Source organism: Cricetulus griseus, chromosome 7 (assembly GCF_003668045.3).
Source record: "Cricetulus griseus strain 17A/GY chromosome 7, alternate assembly CriGri-PICRH-1.0, whole genome shotgun sequence".
Classification (NCBI taxonomy): Eukaryota; Metazoa; Chordata; class Mammalia; order Rodentia; family Cricetidae; genus Cricetulus; species Cricetulus griseus.
Genome location: NC_048600.1, coordinates 113,340,414 through 113,366,557, shown reverse-complemented (window position 1 = coordinate 113,366,557; position 26,144 = coordinate 113,340,414). Strand labels below are relative to the sequence as shown.

General features: G+C 41.3%; 1 protein-coding gene across 2 annotated transcripts; it reads right to left on the bottom strand.

Annotated features, from left to right (window-relative positions):
- Positions 1 to 1,082: 1,082 nt before the first annotated feature.
- Positions 1,083 to 21,353, bottom strand: LOC100766868 (SWI/SNF-related matrix-associated actin-dependent regulator of chromatin subfamily E member 1). 2 transcript variants are annotated; one of them, XM_027428208.2, is made up of 11 exons: positions 21,215 to 21,353; positions 19,366 to 19,417; positions 19,146 to 19,189; positions 15,945 to 16,049; positions 10,573 to 10,653; positions 9,625 to 9,756; positions 9,209 to 9,380; positions 5,531 to 5,703; positions 4,727 to 4,828; positions 3,857 to 4,067; positions 1,083 to 1,363 (listed from the first exon to the last, which is right to left on the bottom strand). In XM_027428208.2, the coding sequence occupies exons 2-11, from the start codon at positions 19,370 to 19,372 to the stop codon at positions 1,155 to 1,157; spliced, it is 1,236 nt and encodes a 411-aa protein (XP_027284009.1). In that variant the 5' UTR covers positions 19,373 to 19,417; positions 21,215 to 21,353; the 3' UTR covers positions 1,083 to 1,154. The 2 variants fall into 2 exon arrangements, with proteins under 2 accessions (XP_027284009.1, XP_027284010.1); XM_027428209.2 differs by having other exon boundaries at positions 1,350 to 1,478.
- Between the last annotated feature and the right edge of the window lie 4,791 nt (positions 21,354 to 26,144).

Genomic DNA, 26,144 nt, shown 5'->3' with positions numbered 1-26,144 from the left:
AACGCCTGTCCCTAGTCACACTTCTTACATACTATTCAAACCCCATAGATTTCTTAGCACTGACAGTTCATGAGACAAGGGTCTTATGTATGACATTTCTTGACTGTGGGATCAAATTATATGCCTTTTATCTCCTATAGTGCAATAAAAACACTGAGACCGTTGTCTTCGTTTCTTTATTATGTTTGGACCTTTACGAAACATATACCATCATATATACCGCTATTCAGTAAAAATCTATCCTAGGTTTTAGGAAGCACATACCACAAACTATCTTGTTTCTGGTCTCTTAGACTACTAAGGGCTTATCAAAAAGGTAGGCTGTGATCTATGGAATCTCAAGCCTTGAGGTTTTCATCACTGTAAAATATGTTCAAGTGGATGGACTTCATACCTGTTTTTCTTCTGAATGGGTAATCATTCTGAAGTTTGTAGTCCATTCTAAGAATATTCCATTCCTTAAGCTCTGCTGTCTATCATGTCTTTGGAAAACCAAGCTCGTAAAAAAGTATTTCTTTACCCCCGTACAGTAAGGATGAATTTCCCAGAACACATCCCATAGTAACTAAAATGAAAAGCACTACACGTGTTGTGCTCACTTTAATGAGCACTCCAGCAACTACTCTACCATGGAGATATTTCTGCAGCAGTCAGATCTATGTGTAGTTAGTTTCAGGCTACATTCTACCCTGCAGAACTCCTGGTGTCCGACATTAGAATAAAAAGGGTAAGTGAGCAAATATGCTCACATGATGCTCTCAAGAGGGCCTCTCTCTGTACAAGTGCACAGATGGACGTGGGGGGCTGGGAAAGAAGGGTTAAAGCTATGGCTCTGGTGGGCACCCAAGTGAGATGAAGAAAGGCATTTCTAAGAGTAGATTCTGCAGCATCAAAGGTAATTCTGGATTATTTCAGCTGAGGCTATGGAAGTTGAGAGCTACCATCAGTACCAAAGGAAAGGGCCATTTCCAAGAAGCCAAGAAAGGTACGTACGTGCCTGACATGAGGCTATGATGTTGATAGTTGGAAAGACTTTGGTGGTATCAATGGAAAAGGAAATAATTAATACACAGACCACATAACACCATTAAAACCAAAAAAACATTTTTTTTTTCATTTAAAAAAGTTTTAGGACAAATAAAACAAGGCAACATTTATTCCTTCTTCTCATCTTCGGGCATGGGGTCTGTGGGTGGCTCCTCTACTGTTGCGCTGTTGCTCTCTGAGCCAGTATTACTATCACTGGTCCCTTCTACCTCCATGCTGTCAACCCCCTCCTGCCCACTCTCCTTGTCCTCAGGAGTCGAAGTGCCTTCTTCACCATTCTGTTGGCTCTCTGTGGTTTCTTCCAGGTGTGTCTCCTCTGTAATCACACATTTGCCACTGTCAGTTCCAAGACAAACATTGACTCTAACTATGCTGATGGCATAAGATGTTCTGTCCAGTAAGATAGCCACTAGCCACACATGGAGAAGCACCTGAAATGGACCAGTATGACCCAGGTATTTTTAAGCATATTTGAGACAACTTAGGGTGCAAGAATGTACATTTTTTACCTATAGGTTTATGACATTTAAATACAAGCCAAACACTTATGAGAACCAAGCTTTTGAAATTGTGAAGTGTACGAAATACACACTGGATTGCAAAGACTTGCTATGACAAAAGAATGTAAGACAGTCCTGTGTGTGTGTCTGTGTGCGCGCATACACACCATGTGGAGCTTAGAGAAGACTGAACAAGTTCCAGGACAGGCTCCAAAGTTACACAGAGAAACCCTGTCTTGAAAAACAAAAACAAACAGAAAAAGATCTGTCCACCTTTTGGACACAGGATCTCTTGCTGGTCTGGAAGCCACCAAGTAGGCTGGGCTGGCTAGGGTGAGCCCTAGGGATCTGCCTGCCTCAGTCTCCACGGTGCTGAAATTATAAGTATATACCGGCATGCCTGCTGTTTACACATGGGCTCTGGTCCCATCCACTGAGTGCTCTTTAGCCAGGAATGTTAATAATTTAAAGGTGTTGGTAACATTTCAATATTTTGGACACAATGGGTTAAATGCAACATTAAAATTAAGCCAGAGACAGTGGCACACGACATTTCAGCTACTCAGAGGCCAAGGTTAAGAACCTTCATGTTCAGGAGTTTGAGGCCAGCCTGGGCAATATAGTATACGATGATCCTGCCTGAAACTCACAAAATGAAGGCACAGAATGAAGATGCCATGCTCTGCTGCAAGTCCTGCTGGGTCATTTCCTTTAGGAAATTAAAAGCACAAGGCTTTTGACAACTCAGATTTTTTTCTTTAGTCCCCCTACTCCCCCCCCCCCAAGTTAGAAGACAGTGGTGGACTTTGCAGAGCCCCTGTTGAGGGCACTTCCCTGCCTGGGGAATGGAGGGTAGATAGGGTTGGGGGTAGGTCGGGGGTGGGGAAGGAGGGATGGGGATGAGGGGAGGGAGAGAGAGAAGAGATTTACATGTGAATCAAGCTTGTTCCCAACTTGAACTAATAAAAAAAAAGTTAGAAGACAGAACCTGAGTAAACAAGCTCTGCTGTCAGAGGATGACAGACCTCATTCAAGGGCAAAACAGACTCAGGACTCCACACACGGTCTTGTTGCAAGATGAGCAAAGAAGCATACTCTGATAGTCAAGCATCTGTTGTAACCACAAAAATGTGCTCCAGCCCCAAATTCATGGTAAAAAACAGGTTCACAAAAACAGAAAGAGGCCCAGAAAACGAAGATTAAAACCAGACTTGTCTGAAAAGATAATCTGCTGAGTTAAATACTTCATAACCGCCTGCTAGAGGTACTGATGTTCCATTAAACATTGTACAGGCAGTTGCTGTTTGAGTACAAAGTATGCCCATGTCCCTTCTGTTTCCTGTAGACTCTGCTGGTATCCCCTAACTACCCCTGGCTTACTGTCTACCTACCAGGCAGGGCCAATAGTTGCCAGAAGGTAAGTTGATCTCAAAACTCCAAGAATAACCAAGTTCATTAGTTCATTTATCATTATAAAAAATGTAAATTTAACTTCAAAAACAAACAAAAAACCCCCCCAAAACAAAACCCTGAAGAATGCTTTTATTTAGGAAAATCAGAACATCAAAAAGCAAATTGCTCTCGGGTAAGGTCAGCTATCTGTGTAAGGCCCAGATAATCATCATTTTAGGCTTTGTGGGCCAGGAAGTCTTTTAAGTCCTGAAAACACACACACACACACACACACACACACACACACACACACACACACACACACCCACCCACCCACCCACCCACCCACCCACCCACACCCACCCACCCACCCACCCACCCACCCTCAAAGCAGCCACAAATGAGTGTGGTGATCTTCCATCAAAACTTTACTTATAGAAAAATGGAGGTCTGGTTTACAGTTTTTACTTTGCCCCGTGCCATCCTAGGACACCAACGACAATTCTTGGGGACTAGGATCACATCTTAGTCACCATAAAGGTTCAAATATTATAGCCTATGTTAAATCTAGTACCAGAATGCACTCAGAGGCAGGTGCTTGTTCAAATAAGAAATGGACTACAAAGCTCAGTAAAGTCACAGTGCCAGCAATGGGGAAATGGAGGAGGCCCCTTTCTGTCTGTCTCCAGAGCCACATGTGCCCACCTGGGTACAACCAAGAGCTCAGACAGCAAGACTGAGTCACCACGTGCCCTGCAGTGCCAGCAACAGCTGCAGTGTGTCTACTTTGGAGAGTGAGACTGGAAAAGCACAGAGATTAACTAAAAGGCATGACTGCTGCAAAGCATCCAGAAAGGAAGGCCAGAAGCCAGCTGTCAAGGGGCCTCACATGTCCTGGGTACCAAGGAGCTGCTTACCTGTCTCCATAGGGATGCTCTCCTCATCCTTCTTCTCCTCGGCTTTGTTTGCCACTTGCTCTTCCTCAGGGGCGATGCTGCCCTGACTGCGTTCAGCTTGCTCTGCTGCCTCCTTCTCCCTCTCCTCTTGCCTTTTGCGGGCCTGTTCCTCAGCCTGTGCAATTTCAGCTGCAATTTTCTCCATGTCTACTTCCACCTTCAGAGTGCATAACTAGTCAAAAACAAAGCAGAGAACTCTCAGCAATACTTTCTTCTTTGAACCTTGGAATCAGGTAAGTTGTTCCTTGGCTCAATAATGGTATTTACATGAGGGAGAAAAACAAAGCAGTGTTTTGTCCTCAAACTGCACAGGACAAAAAAGCTGCTCTAGTAGCACACCAGACATTGAAGCGCAGGGGCTGCTGGGAGCACTGCCTAGGACTGGGCTGGCCTTAGGATGTTTCACTCACCCTTCATCTACCAAACACTCCATTACTCAATTCATTAATTCATTTTTTAAGTTTTTTTTTTTTTTTTTTTGAGACAGGGTCTCTCTAAGTAGACCAGGCTGGCCCTGAACTCACTGAGATTCTCTTACCTCTACCTGGGATCAAAGGTACATAGCACCACCCCTAACTGAACTACAGTTCTAATGAAAACATCTATGAATAAATTACAATAAAGTGAAAATAATTCACGATGTAAAGATTTTAAACAAAAGCATTAGCGGGCTCTATTGTCTGTGGGCCTACTCCTTAAATGTATACTACACGATACCTCAAATTTATTGTAATTTTTCCAGAAAATGGGAACACTTTTATAAAGACAGTACAAGTTACATTGTGACGTAACAGGCACATGATAAAGGCAGTCAGTGAATGGAATAGGTACCCTTTTAAGCTCATTATTAAAGGAATCCGTGCTTTCCAGGAATTTCCTCTTCTTTTCCTGGTGTCGCTCCTCTATCTGAAGGAGTTCAGCTTCTAGTTTTCGCTGCAAGGTATCAGACCAGATTATGAACCATTATACGTTTTCTCTAAGGCAGATGTAAAGCACACAGAGAATGTCATTTTAAAATTAGCTTATGCTTTAAAGTACACTTTTGTATTTTTAATTATGTGTATGTGGTATATACACAAGAGTAGGTGCCCAGGGAGACCACAAGAGGGTGTTGGGTTCCCAGGAGCTGGAGTTACAGGTGGTTGTGAGTCACCTCACACAGGTTCTGGGAACTGAACTCAGGTTCTCTGAAGAGCAGTATATACCCTTAACCACTAAGCCATCTCTCTAGCCCACTAATTTTGCATTAAAAAAAAAAATCATCTAGTATAAAATCTAGCTATTATTTTAAAAATGTAACACAGGGAAAGACTACCATTAACACTATGTTAATGAGTAAATTCTTTGGGAAAATCATTTTATAGTAATAGAGCAAAGGCTGATGGGGTGCCCCCAAATTCTTTAGTTTGCACCCATCTTTTAAAAGATATACTTGTCACTACAATGTTATATTTACAATTTTCAATGACAAACTTACTAAACATCTGGAATGGCCCTCTCCCTTAAGCTTCTTTCTCAAGTCAGGCACGGATGACACGACTTCACAGGTTTACTTACACACTGTGTCAGAGCCATGTCACCTGGGATGTGTGGCACAGCTTCCTTTTATTATAACAAAAGCTCTTCTGCCCTTACCTGATGAACCATTAAAGACTGGACCTGTCTCTTGAGGACCTGCATTCTAGCTGTTGTGACAACCGACCGCACATCAGGCACCACACTCTCACTGAGGATCTCACTGATGAGGCGGTGGTTTCTCTGGAAACGGGCGGTGGCTGTATGCTTCATCGAAAAGCCATCATCATAATCTGGATGAAGGAAATATTCTAGAAATTAGGTAGCCAGTAACCACAACCATGTTAAGAAGCAGTTATCAAGTGTGGTCTTCAATGTCCTAGCAAGTGGACTTGCTCAGTATCAGGGGAGTAGGGCAGGTCCACAGTTAGAACCACACAGAGACAGAAGACTCAGCCAGCTGAAATGTTGTCTCCATAAAGTTAGTAAGGCAGGATTCACAACCCATGGGTCACAACCCCGGGTTGGGCACCTGAACGACCTTCTCACAGGTTGCATATCAGATGTCTGCACTGTGATTTGTAACAGTAGCACAATTAGTTATGAAGTAGCAACAAAATAATTTTATGTTGGAGGTCACAAAATGAGGAAGTGTATTAACAAAGGGTTGCAGCATTAGGAAGATTGAGAACCACTGTACTAAGGGATGATTTGAGTCTGAGGTTTGGTTAGAACACAAACAACATATGTCCATATCTCTTTTAGCCCTGGGATCCATGTGAAGCCTGCATGTGATGACAGCACTTGAAATTCTGCCAAATATTCCACTCTCCAGTAATGACCGCAGACATCTGATAAATGCTGAACTGTAAATAGGTGGTATCTTTATCACAGCTGTTAAAATTAATGAAAATATCCACCTGAAAAATTAGCTTATCACCATCTTCTCTAGCAATATTTTGTTTTCCAGGCAGTACTTATGGTTTATTACATTAAAAATGGTAAAGACCCAAACTAATGTTATAGAAAAAACAACAACTTGATTTCAAGGCTAGGAGAGGGTTCACTTGATAAAGGGTTTGCCAGGCAAGCACGAGGATCTAAATCTGGATCCCAGCCAGCATTAAGGAAATGCTGGTTGTGGCAGATTTCAGAAGGCTCTAGCTAAAACAGCAAGTTCTAAGTTCAGAGAAACTCTATCTCAAAGTAAGGCAGAAAAGAAACTGAGGAAGCAAACTGACTCCCACATATGCCCACAAAAAGGTGGAGACTGAGGAAGAGACCCAACATCGACACACACACGGACACACACTACACACTCAGAGATACTTGAGTCTAAATTTATAAACATGCACATGGCTGTTACTAGGCACAGAGTAGACATTTGTGTTATTTTGGTGTGTGATGCATGCATGCCTGTTTCAGCCTACTGGACCATCTCTTGAGCCCAGGGTGTGATTTTTTTTTTTTTCTTTTTTTTTTCTGACACAAAATTTACTGTGTAGCCCAGGCTGGCTTTGAACACTCATCAGCCTCCCTGCCTTAGTTTCTAAAGTGCTGGGATGGCAAGTGTGTACTACCATACCCAGCATGTATGCGTATTTCTAGTAACACAAGTGTTTCCTTTATCTGCTTTATCACCTTCAATACCTGGTAGCCATCTGTACTAATAGCTACTTAATATTTTTCTTTACATTAACTCACTAAACAAAGCAAGTTTTCCATCCAATATAGATAGAAATAAAGGTTGTCACGGAACCACCCAATCCTCTTAGTGTCTCACAGAGGTCTAGGTGTCACGCTTAAGGAACCCAGTTACACAAAGGCCTGCACGTTGAACATAATGGTCTCTGAAGACCTTTACCGTCTTGGTGAATCAAGCTCTGCCTTGTGGGCCTTCTGATAGTTCTCTAAGAAGTTAGCAGATGCTGTCCTCATCTCTTGATGAGTGGCTCCTATCTTTCGGTTTTCTTTACATTTCTACTTTTCAAGTCCTAGAACAGTGGTTCTCAACCTATGGGTCTTGACTCCCTGGGGTGGGTGGGTGTGTGTGTGTGTGTGTGTGTGTGTGTGTGTGTGTGTGCGCGCGCGCACGCGCGCATGCGTGCGCGTCAAAGGACCCTTTCACAGGGTCACATGTCAGATGTCCTGCATATCAGATATTTATATTACAATTCATAACAATTATGAATAACAATAACAAAATAACTGTAATTCAAAATTACAGTTATGAAGTAGCAATGAAATCATTTTACGGTTGGGGTTACCACATAAACTTTACTAAAGGGTCAAAATGTTAGAAAGGTTGAGAACCACTGTCCTAGAAGGTCATATTATATCAATACAGCTTAATTATTATATTCCATGTTACTGCTCATGTAAGAGCCTTTCAAACTTAGTTTTGACTGTTACATTTTGCTTAGGAAATATTTTATTTTCTACATATGGCTTCTATGTTGCCAACCTTTGTTTCTACCACATAGATCTCCATTCTCCCAGTTATTTGCAGACTTGCTCCTCTATAGTTTTAGTCATGTCTTTCTTGCATCAACTATTTCATCTGGGTAATTAAAGTCTGCATATATCTTTAGCAATGTGAATGCTTAACACTCAATTCCTGTTTCTAGTCTACATTTTATTACATTCTACTGCATTTATGAGAACTTTTGCCAGTAACTCCAATGAATCCTTTCAAAGCTCACTTCCGATTCTTCCTCTTACTTAGCTGAATTTACTCCTGTCTTGGTGCCATTATAACCTCCTCCACTCTTTAAATCTTTTTAAAGTTCTGAAGAACTCCCTCTGGTGTGTTTAAAGTGGGATCTTAAATTATGATCTTGGTGTTTTTGTGGCTGGTAGTTGCTGCTTCCAATCCTGTCCAGCATTCAGTAGGACACAGAGACAGGTAAACCTTCACACAGCAGGATAAGTACATGGATGAGCATGATCCTAAAGGGAGGTGGCTATCTCGGGGGTAGGGGTGGGGGTGGGGGTGTCCTTGAGACTGTAGACTGCCTGCCTGGGAGGTCAGGAGAGTAATCTGCACATGGAATGCTAATTAGGAAGCCCGTCCATCTGTGAGTAATATATGTGTAATGTCTGATACCCTGACGACGTGTAATATATGACAGGCATTCATGAGTGATCTCATGTGTGGTATTCTCAAATTCATATTGGATTTTTAATTAAGCTTTTATAATGCTTCCATACACTCATTAATTTTTGCACTTAAGAGAAAATTTAGGTAATCTGTAAGAATGGATGTGGCAGATAAGAGCATGTAGAACTCTTCTAAAGGACCACAGTTCAATTCCTAGAATGCTTGTTGGGCAGCTCCAGAGGATTTGACACCCTCTCTGGCCTCCTCAGGTGCTGCACTCACACACACAAACCTATAGGCTTGCTACACACATAAAACAAACAAACAAACAAAAAGACTATAATGTTGCTTAGGGTGTGTCAGCAGAAGCCTATAATCTAGGATTTGGAGGCTGAGGCTGGAGAATCAGTTCAAGGCAAATCTGGATAACACAGTGAGACCCTGTCTTGAAAAACAAACAAATCCTATGTTCTGAGTACAAAGACTTTGTAAAGTAATAAATACAGCTTTTTTTCCTTAATCATTTTAACATACTTTTAAAGAGTATTTTTCTCATGAGAAAGTCATACACAAAAAAATCCTATTATTGAAATAATTTAAAATTACACTTTTTCATTTAAAATAAAAGCCTTGAGTTAAGATTTATCTTCTATTTTAATTCAGAGAGAATGCACATAGGAAAGCCCACCCCCCCTTACCGTCTGGATCTTCAGCAGGCTGAATGCTCATATAAGGCTCTCCTTTCTCCATGCGAGACTGTCTCTGTCGACTTTCTTCCTCTAATGCAGCTTCTGCACGACTTTTTGCATTAATGTATGCAAGGTATGCAGGGGAATTATGATAGGCCTTCATAGATTCATTGTACTCTATCTGAAATGGAAAGGGGTGTTGGCTTTATAATTCCAATCCTACAGGCTACCTTGTGTGCCTGCATCCACTATCTGAATGTCAGGCGCATGAGGCCAAGCATGGTGTCGGGACAATCATCTCTCTGAACAGAGAACACGAGGTTCAGATGTCAGGTGAGTGGAACTTGGTGGACAGAACTTCAGTGCTGCCTCAGCCTTATGTTTCTTTCGTAAATAATAGAATATTTTATTTTTACCCCCCATACCTTTTCTGCTTCGTATTCGTTTAAATATTCTTGTTTCTCTTCATCAGTGAGATCTCGCCACATGCCACCAATAATCTTGCCAATTTCCCACAACTTTAGGTCAGGGTTGGAAGCCTTTACTTGGTCCCAGACCTTAAAAGTTAACAGTTGAAAACTCAGTATTAATGCCTCAGTATATAATCATTTAAAAATACTCTACCATGAAAACCTTTAAACACAAACAAAATCAGAGTATCAAACTAGTATGTACCAATCAGTCTGCTTTAAAACTGCCAAGAGCTGGCTTATCTCACTTCATCTTTACCCTGCTGGATCTCATACACCATGTCATTTTACTCATAAATACTTCAAACTGATAATTTAAGAACATCAGTAATCACAGTATACACTTACAGCAAACTGACCGAATAATTAAGACTATATCTCTAACAGTTCATGCAAATTTACAAGTAGTTAATTTGTATAATACAATGGTATCATACTATCAAACATATATGTAATAATTATGATCAAATAATATTTGATCATACTTATTCATTTTATGCTCTTAGAATTGATCCTAAGAGCTCTTACATGTAGGCAAATGTTTTGCTATTGAACTACATCCCAGACATTATTATTTTTAATAAAGATATCATATACAGTCTTATATTTGCTTTTCTATTTAACATTTTCCTCATGTTTTCCAATATTCTCCAAAAGATACTAACATTACTTTCATGGCTCCAGACTAATCTGATTAATACATTTTAGCATTTTATTTAACCATGCTCCTCTTGGATCCAAGTTCTGGAATTCTGAAATCAGAATGAACCACTTAAAAAAATTATAAGTTTTTAATCCTTTCCCCAAATATGTATAAGGAAGACACCAAGCCAGTCTGAAATGGCACGGAAGGCCAGTCAGCAGGGCTGGGGTCCTCGCCAGGTCCTGGTCCCTGGTACACACCTTTCTGCTATACCTCATGTAGGGCATCAGCGGCTTATCTGGTGGCTTTGGAGGCTTTGGAATCGTAATACCAGAGGATGCCTGTAAAAGAGTTAAAATACATTCATTATTCAATTGCAAGGAGTTCACTAACACCTGAAAAGAAAGTTCCTTAAAAATTCTAATGCGCCTTTCTTCTACTCGTCCATGGATACAAGATTCTTATATTTTCTCCAAAGAAAATAGATATCACTGCAAATTCAGAAATGTTTATATCAAAAGAAAATGATTTTAAACATAAAATATTTAATGTTTTACTTAGCAGCTTATTTCCACTGTTTGACAACCTGGCTGCAAGAATAAAATATTATACATAACCATACCCTGAAAATGGGGTTATATGCCAAATGCCTCACATTTAGGACATTACCTGGTGTCCTTTTATTGCTCAGTTACTATTACACATACAGTCAGCATTCAATAGACTCTGAGCACTTAGCACTTACCACACACACACTGCCTACAGGGGATCTTGTTATCACGTCAGGAATGTACCCCATCCAAACAACACAAAGACCACCTCCCAGGTTAAAAAAAAAATGACCAATAAGAAACAGGAGGTAACTAGAAATCTAGCAAATATATTTAAAAAGAAAAGAAAATACGTCCTTTAGAAATAGACTTATTTCTCTTAAGGTTTTACATTATCTCGTAGTTTTCTATCTTTGTAGTCTTGGGACAGTGGTTTTCTTACAGTGGCTCAAGATGTGCAAACTGAAGTCCTACTGTTCTTGTCCTCACCAGACTGCCACATAGAAATAAAGAAGCCTGTTAGGCGCTGAGCACTGGCAGACCCTGGCTGGGCCTTTTGAGGCCCATTCCACAACATTGCTTTTGCGGAATAGAAACGAGGCCAAGGAAAGACAAGACACAGAAAAAGGAAAATATAAGAAAAAGGAATAAAATATTTTCAAAAGGGCAGTAAGGAAGTTGGTGAGAGAAAAAGTAAAGGAAGAAGCAACCAGAGTGTTAAGTGATTGGTTCTGTCTATGTGAGGTGCTACAGGCAAGGAGACACCAGGCGACTCCCAGCAGATGCCCCATTTAGAGCTGCCACTCCAAGTTCCGAACTTGATGAGGGAGCCAGAGTAAGAAGTAATATGGTCTATCACACATGGCTCCAACATTGTGTGTGTGTGTGTGTGTGTGTGTGTGTGTGTGAGAGAGAGAGAGAGAGAGAGAGAGAGAGAGAGAGAGAGAGAGAGAGAGAGAGAGAGAGATACTGACTCTCTGCCAGAATGGGGAGAGGACGGCTTGCTTCATTCCAATTATCAACACACACACTGGCAAGTCCTTGCTGCTCTGACCCACAGACAGATCTGGTCTTAGACAGCAGTGGGCGGTGGAATGAAGAGGGACATGAGGGCAGACACTATCACAGTGGTTAGACGAGCCAATCAAGGAAGTGGGGCCTCACGGTTCCCAGGAGCCCTAAGAAGTCAGAGTCCTACATGGCTAACCTTATGCATGGGAAGTCTGCTTCTCAACAGAGAATGTGATTAGAAAACATTTTAAACCCAGACCCCAAACAAACTTTCGGAACACAAAGTGGGTTACAAAGAAAAATAAAAAGGATAAAGTTGTGTCCATTTTTGAAGGTACCAAAATATTGTTAACAGGTAAAAATTCTAAAATGTTTACTTTTCAAACTTTAGGTATGAATTAAAACAGTTAAAAATGTTTAGTTATATTTGCTCATGTCTTCCAAAGAATCACATTTTAGAATATTAACAGATTTGCTAATTCACCTCCTTTCCCAAAGAAAGGTACCCGAATAAAATTACAAATAAAAAACAAAACAAAACAAAACAACAACACAAAACAACACTTCTCCCATTCTTAAGAATAATAAAGTGAAATTCCAGAAGGTTTGGGATCATCACACATCACCAAATTGCTTAACATCTCAGACACCTTTCTAAATGTCCCAGACATTAGTCTACTCTGCCCTGAGCACACTATCCCACCCTTTCTTGTTTGGAGTCACCTAGAAACAACCACTGTGTGCTGCGCTGTGATCCAGAATGAAAAAATGCAATCGGCTCTTTGTGGTCCAGGAGCACAATTTTGGAGAGTCCAACTTTGCTTTTTCGATGAGGACCTTTCCTTGTTGCTATCAGGAATTCCACCTGTAGCACCAATTCCCCATCTTTACAATTTCTCTCTTCCCATTTGCAATGAATTGGAGGTGGGGAAGCAAATACTTATATGCTTGTTAAAACTGTTCTTATCTAAGAGTTAGGTCTTGGTCAATCTGTGGATGAAGTGCATGATTTTGTAATCGAGTCATCTTGGATAGCACAAGAGAATTTTTTGTTGTTTCTCAATTCTTAGCTGTTTCTCTGGTAAGGTCTTATTAAGGCTTTTCTTCTGGAAATAGGATTTCTACCAGCAAGAAGTAGGCTGCTTTTAACACTTTGTCTCAATCTGTTTCTGAACCTGTATAATGAAGAATGTGAACTATCATCTGAACACAGTGATCAGGTGTGGGCTACACTCAAAGCTATCCTAAGCCCCCCAAAGGTCTCAATCTGGTACCTAAATGCTTTATTATCTGAAAATAAACCACATGTAACAAAGCTCTTGCTTGGGGTTCACAGAATCATTCCAGCCAATCACTATGGCTATTTATACACAACAATTTACTCAACAAAGTAGTGCATCATTGGGGTCATTCTCTACAAACACTTTTTATGAGCAACTGAGTCCCAAAACAGTAAGTCAGGGATATGAGAGAATGCAAGCCCCTAGGTTTCTAGCAATTTGATCACATCAGTCTGGTGGCAATAGGACAAAAGGACAATAAAACAGAGGAAACAACTACAAAGAAAGCAAACACCAACCTTCTCACTCCTAACCTACCTACCCCCCTACTGAAGGCTAGAGCCCACTCCCTACACTGAAGGCTAGAGCCCACTCCCTACACTGTAGACTAGAGCCCACTCCCTACACTGAAGGCTAGAGCCCACTCCCTACACTGTAGACTAGAGCCCACTCCCTACACTGTAGACTAGAGCCCACTCCCTGCACTGTAGACTAGAGCCCACTCCCTACACTGAAGACTAGAGCCCACTCCCCTACACTGAAGACTAGAGCCCACTCCCCTACACTGAAGACTAGAGCCCTCTCCCTACACTGTAGACTAGAGCCCACTCCCCTACACTGTAGACTAGAGCCCACTCCCTACACTGTAGACTAGAGCCCACTCCCTACACTGTAGACTAGAGCCCACTCCCTACACTGTAGACTAGAGCCCTCTCCCTACACTGTAGACTAGAGCTAGAGCCCACTCCCTACACTGAAGACTAGAGCCCACTCCCTACACTGTAGACTAGAGCCCACTCCCTACACTGTAGACTAGAGCCCACTCCCTACACTGTAGACTAGAGCCCACTCCCTACACTGTAGACTAGAGCCCTCTCCCTACACTGTAGACTAGAGCCCACTCCCTACACTGTAGACTAGAGCCCACTCCCTACACTGTAGACTAGAGCCCACTCCCTACACTGTAGACTAGAGCCCTCTCCCCTACACTGTAGACTAGAGCCCACTCCCTACACTGTAGACTAGAGCCCACTCCCTACACTGAAGGCTAGAGCCCTCTCCCTACACTGTAGACTAGAGCCCTCTCCCCTACACTGTAGACTAGAGCCCACTCCCTACACTGTAGACTAGAGCCCACTCCCTACACTGTAGACTAGAGCCCTCTCCCCTACACTGTAGACTAGAGCCCTCTCCCCTACACTGTAGACTAGAGCCCACTCCCTACACTGTAGACTAGAGCCCACTCCCTACACTGTAGACTAGAGAGCTCACTCTGCATTCTGGGTTCTTCTGTTCCCCAGAAGGGAACATGACACATGACCAGCCTAGACCCAGAAAGGAGTGCACTCTCCTTTTTCTAGTAAGGTTTCTACTGAATGACCTTACTTTGTACCAACAGAGAAGCCTCACAGCTATACACAAATTAAGAACTGGCTGTTTATACAAACCCAAAACCAAGCTGTTCTAGGATCAGTGACTACTCCTGTTCCATTAGCATGGCCACCAAGAGCTTACTGTATGGAGCTATTCAGAATCATCATTCTTACTTACTACCTATAAATAAATTTCTGCATGAACACAAAGACCCAAAACTAACTCTGCTTACTGTGTGAATTATAATGTTCTTTTTCATCTGCTAGCCTTGCCACTCATTAATTACACTTGTGAAACAACACGTTTAGGCTAGGGAGAAACATGTGCTGTTTGCTGCACACAGAAACTGTGAGCACTGCACAATGCACACATGAACATATTTTGTCAGAATCCTTTTCAGATACTGTGAAATACATATGGCACATAGAACTTGATATGCTTATGAAGTACAGATTATGCAGAAACAATGGAAAAATTTGACAAACAAAACCTATCAAGCTAAGCAATGTGCTTATCAAGATAGACACATGGTTTGATAGTGACGAGTTTTCAGCTATAGCGTTACTACAGGGTGAGAGGGTTTTTTTTTTTTTTTTTTTTTTTGAGTTACATTTCTTTTTTATGAACACAGCAAATGAAAACCAGACACTAAAAAGTTTACAGCCATTCTGTGTTGTATATATTCTCACCAACACCACACTCTAATGGAGGTTATTTGACTTTTGGATTTATTACCTTAGTTTCCTTGGAGTTTGAAATAATTTAAAAATAAAAGCTTTGAAGTCTATCACCCAGTTTTGATTATCTTAGTTGAATCACTTAAATGAAACATCCAAGATTTTAGGAATCATCTTCCTCACAACAATTCTAGCTGTACTTATTTAACACCTAGAATTAATTCCATTCAAGTTTCACTCCGAAATTCCTTGAGGTGACAGTAAGATCTTTTTTCTATATTAAACTGGAAAGAAATGAGCCTCAGATAGGCCAATTACTAAATCCAAAAGACAAATAACCGAGTGTAGAAGTTTGGATGGGCAGGTCTGCCCAAAGCTTTCTAGTCCAGATGAAGTCAGGTCTAGAGTCCCAGCATTCCTTAAGAAACTACATCCTTGAGAGTAACGCCAATTACCTTAAACAATGAAAAATACTCTTTATGACATAAAATATTTTAACCAAAAGAATTCCAGATTTGTTCACAGATATAGTATGAGCATTAAGTGTTCAAGGCTTAATCCCTACTGATCACCCAACAGAATGGATTTTTTTTTCAGTGTAAGACTGTACAAAACAGTTGAAAAGTCAGTTTAAATTTTTTTAAATGGCTGTGCTTCTGATTCAAAAGGACCTAACTCTGGAGGCATTTCTGGTCAATTCCAGTTGTTTGCCGGAGGCTGTAATAGTTGATTCTCCTACCGTGACCCGGCTGTTGGTGCCCGGGTTCCCTCCCAGCCTGTAGTTGTTGTAGGCGAGATGACTGTATGGATTGTATCCCACAAACCCTGGTGTGCTGGGCATTTGCTGATGGAAACAAATGAGACAAAAACACGAATGAGAAATGAGCTCAAACGAGAAAACACAGAAATGAAAAATGATCTGCATATGGCATGCAAAAGCAACCTGAATTTAAACAAGCAATGATGTGTTGTAATTGTTTTTTGTTGTTTTTGAGGAAATTAAGAATTTTTTTTAATTGAGAAACCAGCCTGCAAGTGTGTATGTGCATGCATGTGTGTATGAGTTCGTGATTCTTCTCTTTCCCTTCTTTCCTTGGTGGGTTAGGGTTAGGGATGCTTGTGAGACTGAGAGTGTTGTGTTTTGTGTCTGAGGAAAGCATCACACTGCAGTTTCAAACCTCTAACTATTTCATGGTCGACAGTATGAGATAACAATTTGTCTGGGATGGGAAAGCTTCAAGTATGGTAAACTGTAAGTCTGAAAACACTACATGCAAACGAAACATGGTTTATTGGACAGTTATGTAGATGCCACCAATGCACTTATTTACTAAAAACAAAAACAAGAAATGGATCTGCTTTCAAAGACAGCTTTAAATAATTTTATATGTGACAAATGAGAAGAGACTCAAATCAGGAAGCCAGGAATTGTCAATAGAAAAGGACATATGCTGGATTCAATGGATGTCACATGCATGGTTTCAAAACAAGGACTTGTAAGAAATGCAAAGAATTCATACTGGGTACTATCTGATCTTTAACCCAGTCATTCTTTCATAGGCTTTCTCTTCCATCTCTTCTTTGGTCCATCTTCCATAGGTAATCATGAACAGTTTATGCATTTAATTTTAGTGGGAACTACTTTTTTTTAGTTGACAAAGTTGAACTTCTTTCTCATCTGATTTCCTGAAGGCTCTCGGCCTTTCCAAATACAACTGCAGGCTGCAGCGACAAAATTCTTGATTTTTGTGAATTATGTGTTCATATAATCACAAATGGGTTCTTATGTAATTGTGGCCTTGTGGTTAATACAATGACATCCAATGTTCATAAAATCAAGGCATAATGCATAAAAAGAATGTAGTAAAGAGACCAAAGTGTATAGTTTACTTAGTAAAACTCAATCATAACAAGTGATAGCAATGTCATTTTTACATGCAATTAACATAGCTCTACTGAATTTTACAAAAGTACACTTGACACATCCCCACTAAACTTCAGTTGTCACAAATAAATGCCATTTCCTAAAACATGCCCTTGTACATATCCTTAGTATCCAAAGGCATTCAAGCAGGCAGTACATGTGACACTTTTTTAGAGGAGAACAAAGTGATTAATTATAGCCCACAGTTAGAAAAGACGCAAATTAGGCATATTTAAGTAGCAAAACACAGATGAAATAGTAGAGGTACAAAAGAAGTGCATATTTCACAGAGTGGTTCATTTGAGTGGTGGCCGTGGAAGGGGTGGGTGGTGGTGATGGTGGTAAAAGCAATGGGATAAAAAAAAGAGAGACTAACTCATTTCGTAACCATTCTGCTAATGTTATAATCCCTAGTTTCTGAATTTTGAGTGAAAATGTGAAATTATGGTATGAGGGATTAAAAAATCCCCTTCTTTGTATGAAAACTCAGAAGGGGATCCTGGTTTTTAAAATGTCTTTATCTCAATAATAGCAAATTTGTTCATTATACACTACTTGAGGCAGTATTTATATAAAAATGATACTTCAGACACTACAATATGAAGCAATAATGTAAGCAAATGGGGGAATTAAAAAAATGAAACAATCATCTTCTAATTATATGATTTCTAAAGGTGAGGGGCCTAGTTACATCTTTGAGGGGAGGCTCTCAATCACTCAATCTGTACACAACCATGAGTATGTGATGGAGATGGTAATAAGAAATACTCTTTAAGAAAATAATGAAGTACAAGATTTTACAGTCTACCGGAAGCAATTTTACAGACTGTGTATTACATGAAGTGAATGTAAGAATGTATGATACGCTTTTTAAAAAGAGCATCTAAGGAAAAACAAATTGCTGATAAATGTAACTAAAACATTCACCTACAGGTTAGTAAATCAGACTAATTACCTAGTGGAGAAAACAAAATGACACAGGAACTCATTAGTAATAAAAGGAGACTAGCCTGAAATTAGTTGGTAGGAGGGCATGGGAGGAAGAGCTAGCAGATATTAAAGAACTAATTTTGGGCTGGGCATGCTGATAATCCCAGCACTTGGGAGGCCGAGGCAGAAGGATCACCATTTCGAGGCCAGCCTGGGCTACATAGAGACCCTGTCTCAAAACAAAACAAAATAAATAAAAAATAACCCTGATTCTGATTTTGTAGGGTATCTTAAGTGGTTTTTTAGCATTTCAACAAGGGCCTGTACAGTTGCTATTAAATCTGAATTGTGTCCTCGACGATTATTTTACATGCTGATCAAGCTAGGCTAGAGCTTGCTGGGTGAAAACAGTTCCCACCATTAGACATTTGGAAACAGATCAGTGGGCCAATTTTTATAATTTATGGAAAAGAACAAAATTCAGTAGCAAGTTCTGACCCACGGGTAATGAAATCCTAACTTGAACAGCTTGAAAATAAGATTTATGATGAGTGTAGTTATCTGCAGAAATAGAAACTTTAATTAATGTGAAAATTTTATAGATAGACAAGAAAGTTTAATTAAAAAATTTGTGTTGTTGGGGTTCCAACCTGGGCCTTGCACATGCTAGGCAAGTGCTCTGACACTCAGCTATGTCCCTAGCCCTTAGAGAGAAAAATGTAACCAGTTGAAGGTTAGGTTTAAAAACAACAACAACAAAAGAATAAATAATGCCAGAATGAGCATTTACTCAATCAACTTAAAGACTCTTTTAACAGGAAAAACTAGAAAGAAGTGTTTCACTCATTTCCCATTAGGGAAAAACAGAGCACAGGAGGTTGGAAGCTCATAATATGTATTTTTAGATGTTAGGTTTGGTTCAAAGTAGGACGAAAAGAATTATTTTATTTAGTAGGAAGTGCTGATTTTTAGCTGAATTTGCTATCTTGTGGCTGTGATGACTGAGTGACTGTCACTGGAAGACATCTGGGTTTTTGTATCAAGGCCAGACTTGGCTATTACATTAACAAGAAAATTAAAACTTACTGTTGCAGGAGCTGGGGTGGGAGGTGGGGCATAAGATGGTCTTTCTGTTTGAAAGAAAATAAATAACTTCTTGTAAACAACTGAGATATAATACTATGCAACAAAACTACCAATGGTCCTGTTTTGAAGAAAAAAAAATGAGAGTATTTTGGAATTCCCATTCGCTAGGGCATTAGTCTTGTATTAACACAGATTGATAAATATAAAAATTGAAACTTACTTGACATTTTGGAAGATTAAGTTCTCAGTTCCTTAAGAATGAATCTGAGACACTAAAATAAAAAAAAAGAAAAAAAAGAAAAAAAAAGAGAATCAAAACTCAGCAAGCATAAGAGAATGTTTTCCTAAAGAATAGGGTAGTTTGATTGGTATTTCTGAGCAAAATTACTTCACTGTTAATCACTAGTAATCAAGCCTTTTGCATATTTTTTAACTAGTTCTTGTAGTCATTTGATTGATCAGAATTAAATGATGAAAATAAGTTACTGGGAAATTTAGAGTTATATTAGAGATGGATTTTTAGGTTTTTGCTTATGATATTGAGCCACGTCTTATATGGAAAACATTTTGCTGATGCCATGCAAACGTTTACTTAGACTGGTAAAAAAAAATAATGACAATAGAATGTGATGTATTATCAGGGTGACCCCAACAAGGCCTACCAGATACTGACAAATTCCTGATCAGCAGCTCTGCTTCTTTTAGGGGACACTGTTTATTGACGCAGAGCAATGTCCTATTCCTGGAAGTAGTGTGAAAGATAATCTGGTATAAAAACAAACTTTACATTGTCTTTTATTGGTAAATAGTTTTGTAAGTACTGGGGCAAATTTTTAGTCTACTTGGATGACTCGTATTGGTCCTTTACAGCCCATTTAAAAAATTATCCCAGGTATTTTCCTGATAAATTATCTGGGCAGAATAATTGCATCTTCTCTGTATCAGATAGGGATATGGCTAGGTTTTGTCTTGAAAGAGAGGAGGGATTGTCTAATTTATTACTGTATTGCTCAAACCTAGCCCAATTCTTCATAAATTTGGTCCTAGTGTTACCAGCTCACAACATGGACAGATGTGAGCTCGATCCTTACTCTACATACACCACAAATGGTGATGAAAAAACTATGACTTCTGGAGCACTTTCATCCAACACTATGTAAAACAAAATACTTTTTTTTTTCTTCTTCTACTTTTCAATTTAAGAAAATGCCTCAAATCATCAGGGTAAGAGTTCTGATGTGGAAGCAGCTTAGGTTTTCAACCCAGGCCTCTCTTTTCCTTCCATCAACACCTAGTAGGCCTTGCAGTGGGGAGCCCCGACAGAAACTGTAACAATGTCCGTGCTACCTTACACTTCACTGCGAATATGTTCAAATGATTGCTCTCCTGGGCTAAGATAATATAAACTCTTAAGAGTGGATCTAACCCTTGTGCCTAGCACGGAACTCAGTATTTGCTGAATAATTAATTACCTTACAAGGTAGGCTTATGACACAGTCTCGCTCACTACTCACAACCACCCTACCAGATACATACGGCTGTCCCCATTTTACAAATGAAGAAACAGTCTCAGGGCGATGAAGATAAAATGTCTAAAGCCAGAGGTGGATTTAAACCCAACCCACACCGTCCCGGAGTTCACTCCTCACTCCGGGCCACCCCGGGAATCATCAGGTCGCTGCCTGAACCAAAAAGGGGAACCACCTTCCTTCCAGGTGGGTGAGGAACCCCGCTGGCCTTGCCCGGAGGGCTTCCGGAGGTCCAAGGAGTTTGTGGCCCAGGATGAGCTTTTCTGGCAACCCCCCCGCAGGAGGGTGTGCATCGGGGCTCGGCCGGCGTCGGGGGTCCGGCGGAAAGGGACAAGCGGCGCCTCGGAGCAGCTGTCCCGGACGGGGCTTCTTTGCGACCCCGCCGCCGCTAGGCCTCACAGAGGCCGCACGGGCCCTAGTTCCCGCCTCGGAGCTGAGCCCGATCCCCAGCACCCCGCGGGAACTCGGGGTCCCGCCAAGCCGACACACCGGCGCTCGCCACCCTCCCCGACCGGGCTGGGCCCACTTGGAAACACTCACCCGCGGGCCGAAAAGGCGCCCGCAGCTCCGGCTTCGCTTCCCTTTGTCCCGCGCTCGCCCCGCCCCTCGCGCCGGAGCTTCCGCGCTCGCACTTTCCACACGCTCCGGGATTTCTCCGCGGGCCGCGGCCGGCTCTCCTCAGGCGATCGGGTCTTCCAGGGAGGACTCGGCGAGGCTTAGTGCAGCCGAGGATTTTTTTTTCCAGGCTCCACACTCTCCTCAGAACTCTTCCAGTTTGGGTCCCGTCCCAGCCGGGCGCCGATTCGTCACGGCGAGGAGGGCGGAGTAGGCCCGGCCGCGTTGCTTCAGCTGCTGGTTCGCGGCCGGGCGGCAGCCACTGCGCCGCGAGCGCGGCGGGGATTCCGTCTCCGAGGCGGTGGTGCCGCCGTGTGAGACCCGCGCCGGGCGAAGGCGCGCCGGAGCCTCTCGCGGGAGAGGGCGGGACGCAGCTCCCGCACCCCGGCGTCTCCCTTCGCCGTGGTCCTCACTACGCCGCTGCAGGATGGAGGAGGGTGGAGGCGGGGAGCACTCGGGTCGCCGCGATTAGGTCCTCGCCGGCGCCCAGCAGGGCTCCCTGCCTCTTCAGCCTCAGCGAAAAGCAACACGGGAGTTTTGTAGTTTTCCAGATGCTTCTAGAGGCTGAGTGATGGCGACGGGTTTCTGAGCTTAGGGCCCGCAGCTGGCAGCTCACTCTCACCAGGTCGCATACCTATGACAATTTACATTTCTTTCCAGGAGAACCAATTCAGCTTAGCCTGGCTTCAGACAGCCAAGCTCAACTGTTTCTTTATGATGCCCTCCTGGAACTTTCCCAGGCCAGTCCTTTCTTTGTAGTCCTGTGTCTTGAGATCCTCTGTATGGGACTCGGCCATCTGTTAATTTTGGAAAGTCTTGGGAACTAAGGTTCAGACATCTGGACGGGACCGTTTTATAATTACCCTTTGGTTTCTAAGGGCCAGGCTGGTAATTAGGTGCTCAGTAAGTGTGTGTAGAGGCACCTTTCTGGACCATTCCAAGGGCCTTTTTTTTTTTTTTTTTTTTTTCTAATTCCAAGCACTTAGGCGGACTATAGGAAGTATAGAAACACTTAGCTGAGGTGAGTCTGGGTGGAGGAAAAATGAACAGATGACCTGTGGTTATCTAAGGACAAAGTTATCACTTAGAGAAACTGGCTGAATACTGGGACTACCTGTTTTCCCTTATCCTGGTTGTGACAACAGGAAATGAGGTATCTTTAGAAGAAGTCTGTAGTGTCAGGGGTAAGTGATAATACTGTCCCGTTCTTCCGTGGCTCAGCATTTTCATACTCATGAGCAGAAATGAACGAGATGAGAGAGCACATTGAAAGACTAAAGGAGAGTTTTCAGATGAGTGGTCACAGCAGGGGTCCAGGATCTTTAGCTCTGCTCAGCAACTCCAGCCTTGCTACTTCCCTGCTTTGGCGATTGTGGGGGTGGAGTGATAGAAAAGGGGATGTGTGGGGGAGGAACCGTGTGTGGTGATATTTTGTTTGTGCTCCACCAAATAAAGCTTGCCTGAAGATCAGAGGGTGGAGCTAGCCACTAGTTAACCATAGAGGCCAGGCAGGCGTGGTGGTACACACCTTTAATCCCAGAATTTGGGAGGTGGAAGTGGGAAGATCAGGAGTTCAAGGCGACACTGGGGTACATGAGATTTAACCGTTCTAAAAGAGAAACAGAGCTCACTCCTTTAATCCTAGCACTAGGGAGGTGGAGACAGGAAGTGATATGGCAGAGCAGAGAGAGAAATATAAGGCTGGAGGAGACAGGAGCTCAGCCCATTCATTCAGTCTGAGGATTTCCAGAGACAGGAATTTGGTCTGAGACTTTGTAAAGGTAAGAACTAGTGGCTGGCTCCTTTACTTCTCTGGTCTTTCAGCTTTAACCCCCTAATATCTGACTCTGCGTTTTTATTATTAAGACCAATTGTGTGTGTGTGTGTGTGTGTGTGTGTGTGTGTGTGTAGAGAGAGAGAGAGAAGAGAGAGAGAGAGAGAGAGAGAGAGAGAGAGAGAGAGAGAGAGAGAGAGAACTTTATGAACACAACCTGTTAAGTCTGTTTAGTGTTGCTATCACGGTTTCGGAGCTGACCATTTGGTATTGGATAAGCAATTAGGGCTTCATCCCTGGAAAGGACTTTGTCTGGCTCCACTGTTCCTTGGTTGTCTGTAGTTCATTGTCTAGGGGTGGGAATATTTGATATCTTAAACAGTAGATGGTATATTTAGATACTTATTATCTGTAAAATTAACGGATGATGACCTCATTATCCTCCTTCAAAAATGCATAAAGGGGGCTGTGGAGATGGCTTAGCTGGTAAAGGAGCCTGCTTCATAGCTACATGAGCTGAGTTCCATCCTCAGGATCCACCCATATGGAAGGAAGGAGAGAACAAACCCCTATAAGTTATCCTCTGACCTCGACATGTTCCATGTGATTCACATACAGACAAAATAAATGTAATAACTTACCACATACAATAGATTAAAAATCTCATTTTTAAATAATTTATTTTAAACTTTAGTATAAAAATTATTTCTCTTTCTTTAGACATCACTTGTACTTCAAACACTGTCCTGACAGCACAGGGCAAGTTGGGCAATTTACCAGGAAGGAATAATTTTTCCTGAAATAATTGAATTTAAAATAGCTCTTGTACTTGGAACTATTGCTTAATCATTGTCAGTTATAATTTCCCTTACAAATTCTTTACTCCCAGAGACAGTTTTCATTGAAGTAGAACTGTACATTTGAGTAGTGCCTCGACAGATATTTCAATGTGCATTTTTTTTAAGATTTATTTATTTACTATGTGTATAGTGTTCGGCATCAAATCTCTGTTACAGATGGTTGTGAGCCACCATGTGGTTGCTGGGAATTGAACTCAGGACCTTTGGAAGAGCAGGCAGTGCTCTTAACCGCAGAGCCATCTCTCCAGCCCCCCAATGTGCTTTTTTTTTTTTTTTTTTTTCAAGCAACTGTAAGGCAGGGAAGGCAGCAACTAGAAGCGAGCATTGCCTTCTCTTTGTCCTCAGGTGTGAACTTGAGGCCTGGGAGACATAGAGCGAGCCCTCCTCTCACACGACTGGCAGAGCCTGCACAACATCCTACAGCTTTTAGTAGCTGGAATTAATCTTTACTTTTGTATTTTGTAATGAACTCATACATTTGAAATATTTTCAGGAGATGGAGGAATATTCATTTCTATCCCTCTATAAGAGAGGATAGTATTATTTTGTACAGTTGCTGTGAGGATTATAAATGATCTGCTGACCACAGTAACTGGAGTCCTGCAAGAACTTTGCAAATAATGCTGTCTACTGTTATACTTCTTCCAGAATTATAGGATTAATAGTCATGGTTATGAGTGTGTGTGTATGTGTGTGTGTAGGATCTCACAGTATAGTTCAGGCTGGGCCTGGAACTAAAAGTCTTCCTGCCTCTGCCTTCCCAGTGCTGGGATTATAGGTGTGCACTGTCGGCATCCAGCTGGGTTTTAAAAGTATCAGCATGCTGTCCTTAGTTTACCTTGTGAACCAAGTTAAACTCACCATCTACTGTGACTGCAGTTTTCTTTCTTTCTCAAGTGAGCTAGACATTTTGGAATAAGAGAGCTCAGAATCAAGGCAGCCTTACAGTTCATGTTTCAATTTTTATATTATTATTATAGCGGTATCATTTACTTTGGTAAATTCATATTCCGATTTTAAACTGCTTCAAAGCAAACAAAACTTATTTACAGATTCAAGTACTGCATGTTATACACACAATTCCAATAGTGGAATTTCTCTAACAAGCTGTTAATTCACAATGCCCAGGACTGCCAGTACTGCAGTAGATTACACTAAATGTATCGCTTTACTGTAATCATTGTTGCATAGTACAGTAACCAGTACAATAGCTTGCATGATTGCACTCCATAGCTTTAATAAAGTTGTAGCATGTAATGATGAATGAAACTTTCCCCCTTTTTTCCTGAGGTCCAAACCCAGTGCCTCCTGTGTGCTAGGTGAAGCTCTGTCACCGAGCTATAGCCTCTAGCCCAAAAGAAACATTTTTATGTATAGGATAAAGTTGTAGATCAGATGCTTATGCAAGAATTAACACTAATATGCTGTTGTATCCTTGACAAAACAACATCATTCCTTTTTACTAAACAGATCTTTGAGTCAGGATAAATAGAACCTGAGGTAACAGAAAGAAGAAAAAAAACGACATGTTAAAACCCCATATTATATTAAAAGTTACTTAACATAACTTCCTGTGGCTAAAGCATATTTACTGGTCAACATATATACATATATACACACGTATTTTATGTGGAGAGGGAAGGGATAGGAGGGCGATTGATTCTGAAGGCTGCACTAAAATGCTAGCATACCTATAGCCCTTAGGATACTTCAGCTGGAAACAAAGAACAGTGGTTTATACTCCTTTTTGTTGTTGTTTGGGGGAAAAAAAAAGCCTATAGCCATCTAGTGTCTTAAAACAGGTATTTATTATTTAAGGTCTCAAATATACCTACATTAAACAAATTAGTTTTTTTTTTAATCATTGCAACAACTCATCACTTAGTCACAAACATATTTTACATCTATATTCCTTATGGTTTGAACAGTTTTAAGACAAATCCTGCAGACACCCTTAGCTCAGCTAGCAATACTATGCTGATGGTTCACACAAGTGACTGCAAGAACTCTTTCTCCTAGTTCACAGAGTACCTTCTCTAAGACCCATAGCCAATGTTACTCACACATCATTTTACAGATGGAAGAGTTCAGATGATGAGCAAATGGGTAACTGTCCTAGTAACTAGAGTGACCACCTTTGTAATTTGCTGTAAAAAATTTGTATAAGCGTGTGTGTGTGTGTGTGTGTGTGTGTGTGTGTGTGTGTGTGTGTGTGTATGTG

Coding starts and splice junctions, on each gene's coding strand:
- LOC100766868 (XM_027428208.2), bottom strand. Junction 9,381..9,624: donor ACGAATACGAAGCAGAAAAG/GTATGGGGGGTA, acceptor TTTCCATTTCAG/ATAGAGTACAATGAATCTAT. Junction 4,829..5,530: donor AGTCTTTAATGGTTCATCAG/GTAAGGGCAGAA, acceptor GATACCTTGCAG/CGAAAACTAGAAGCTGAACT.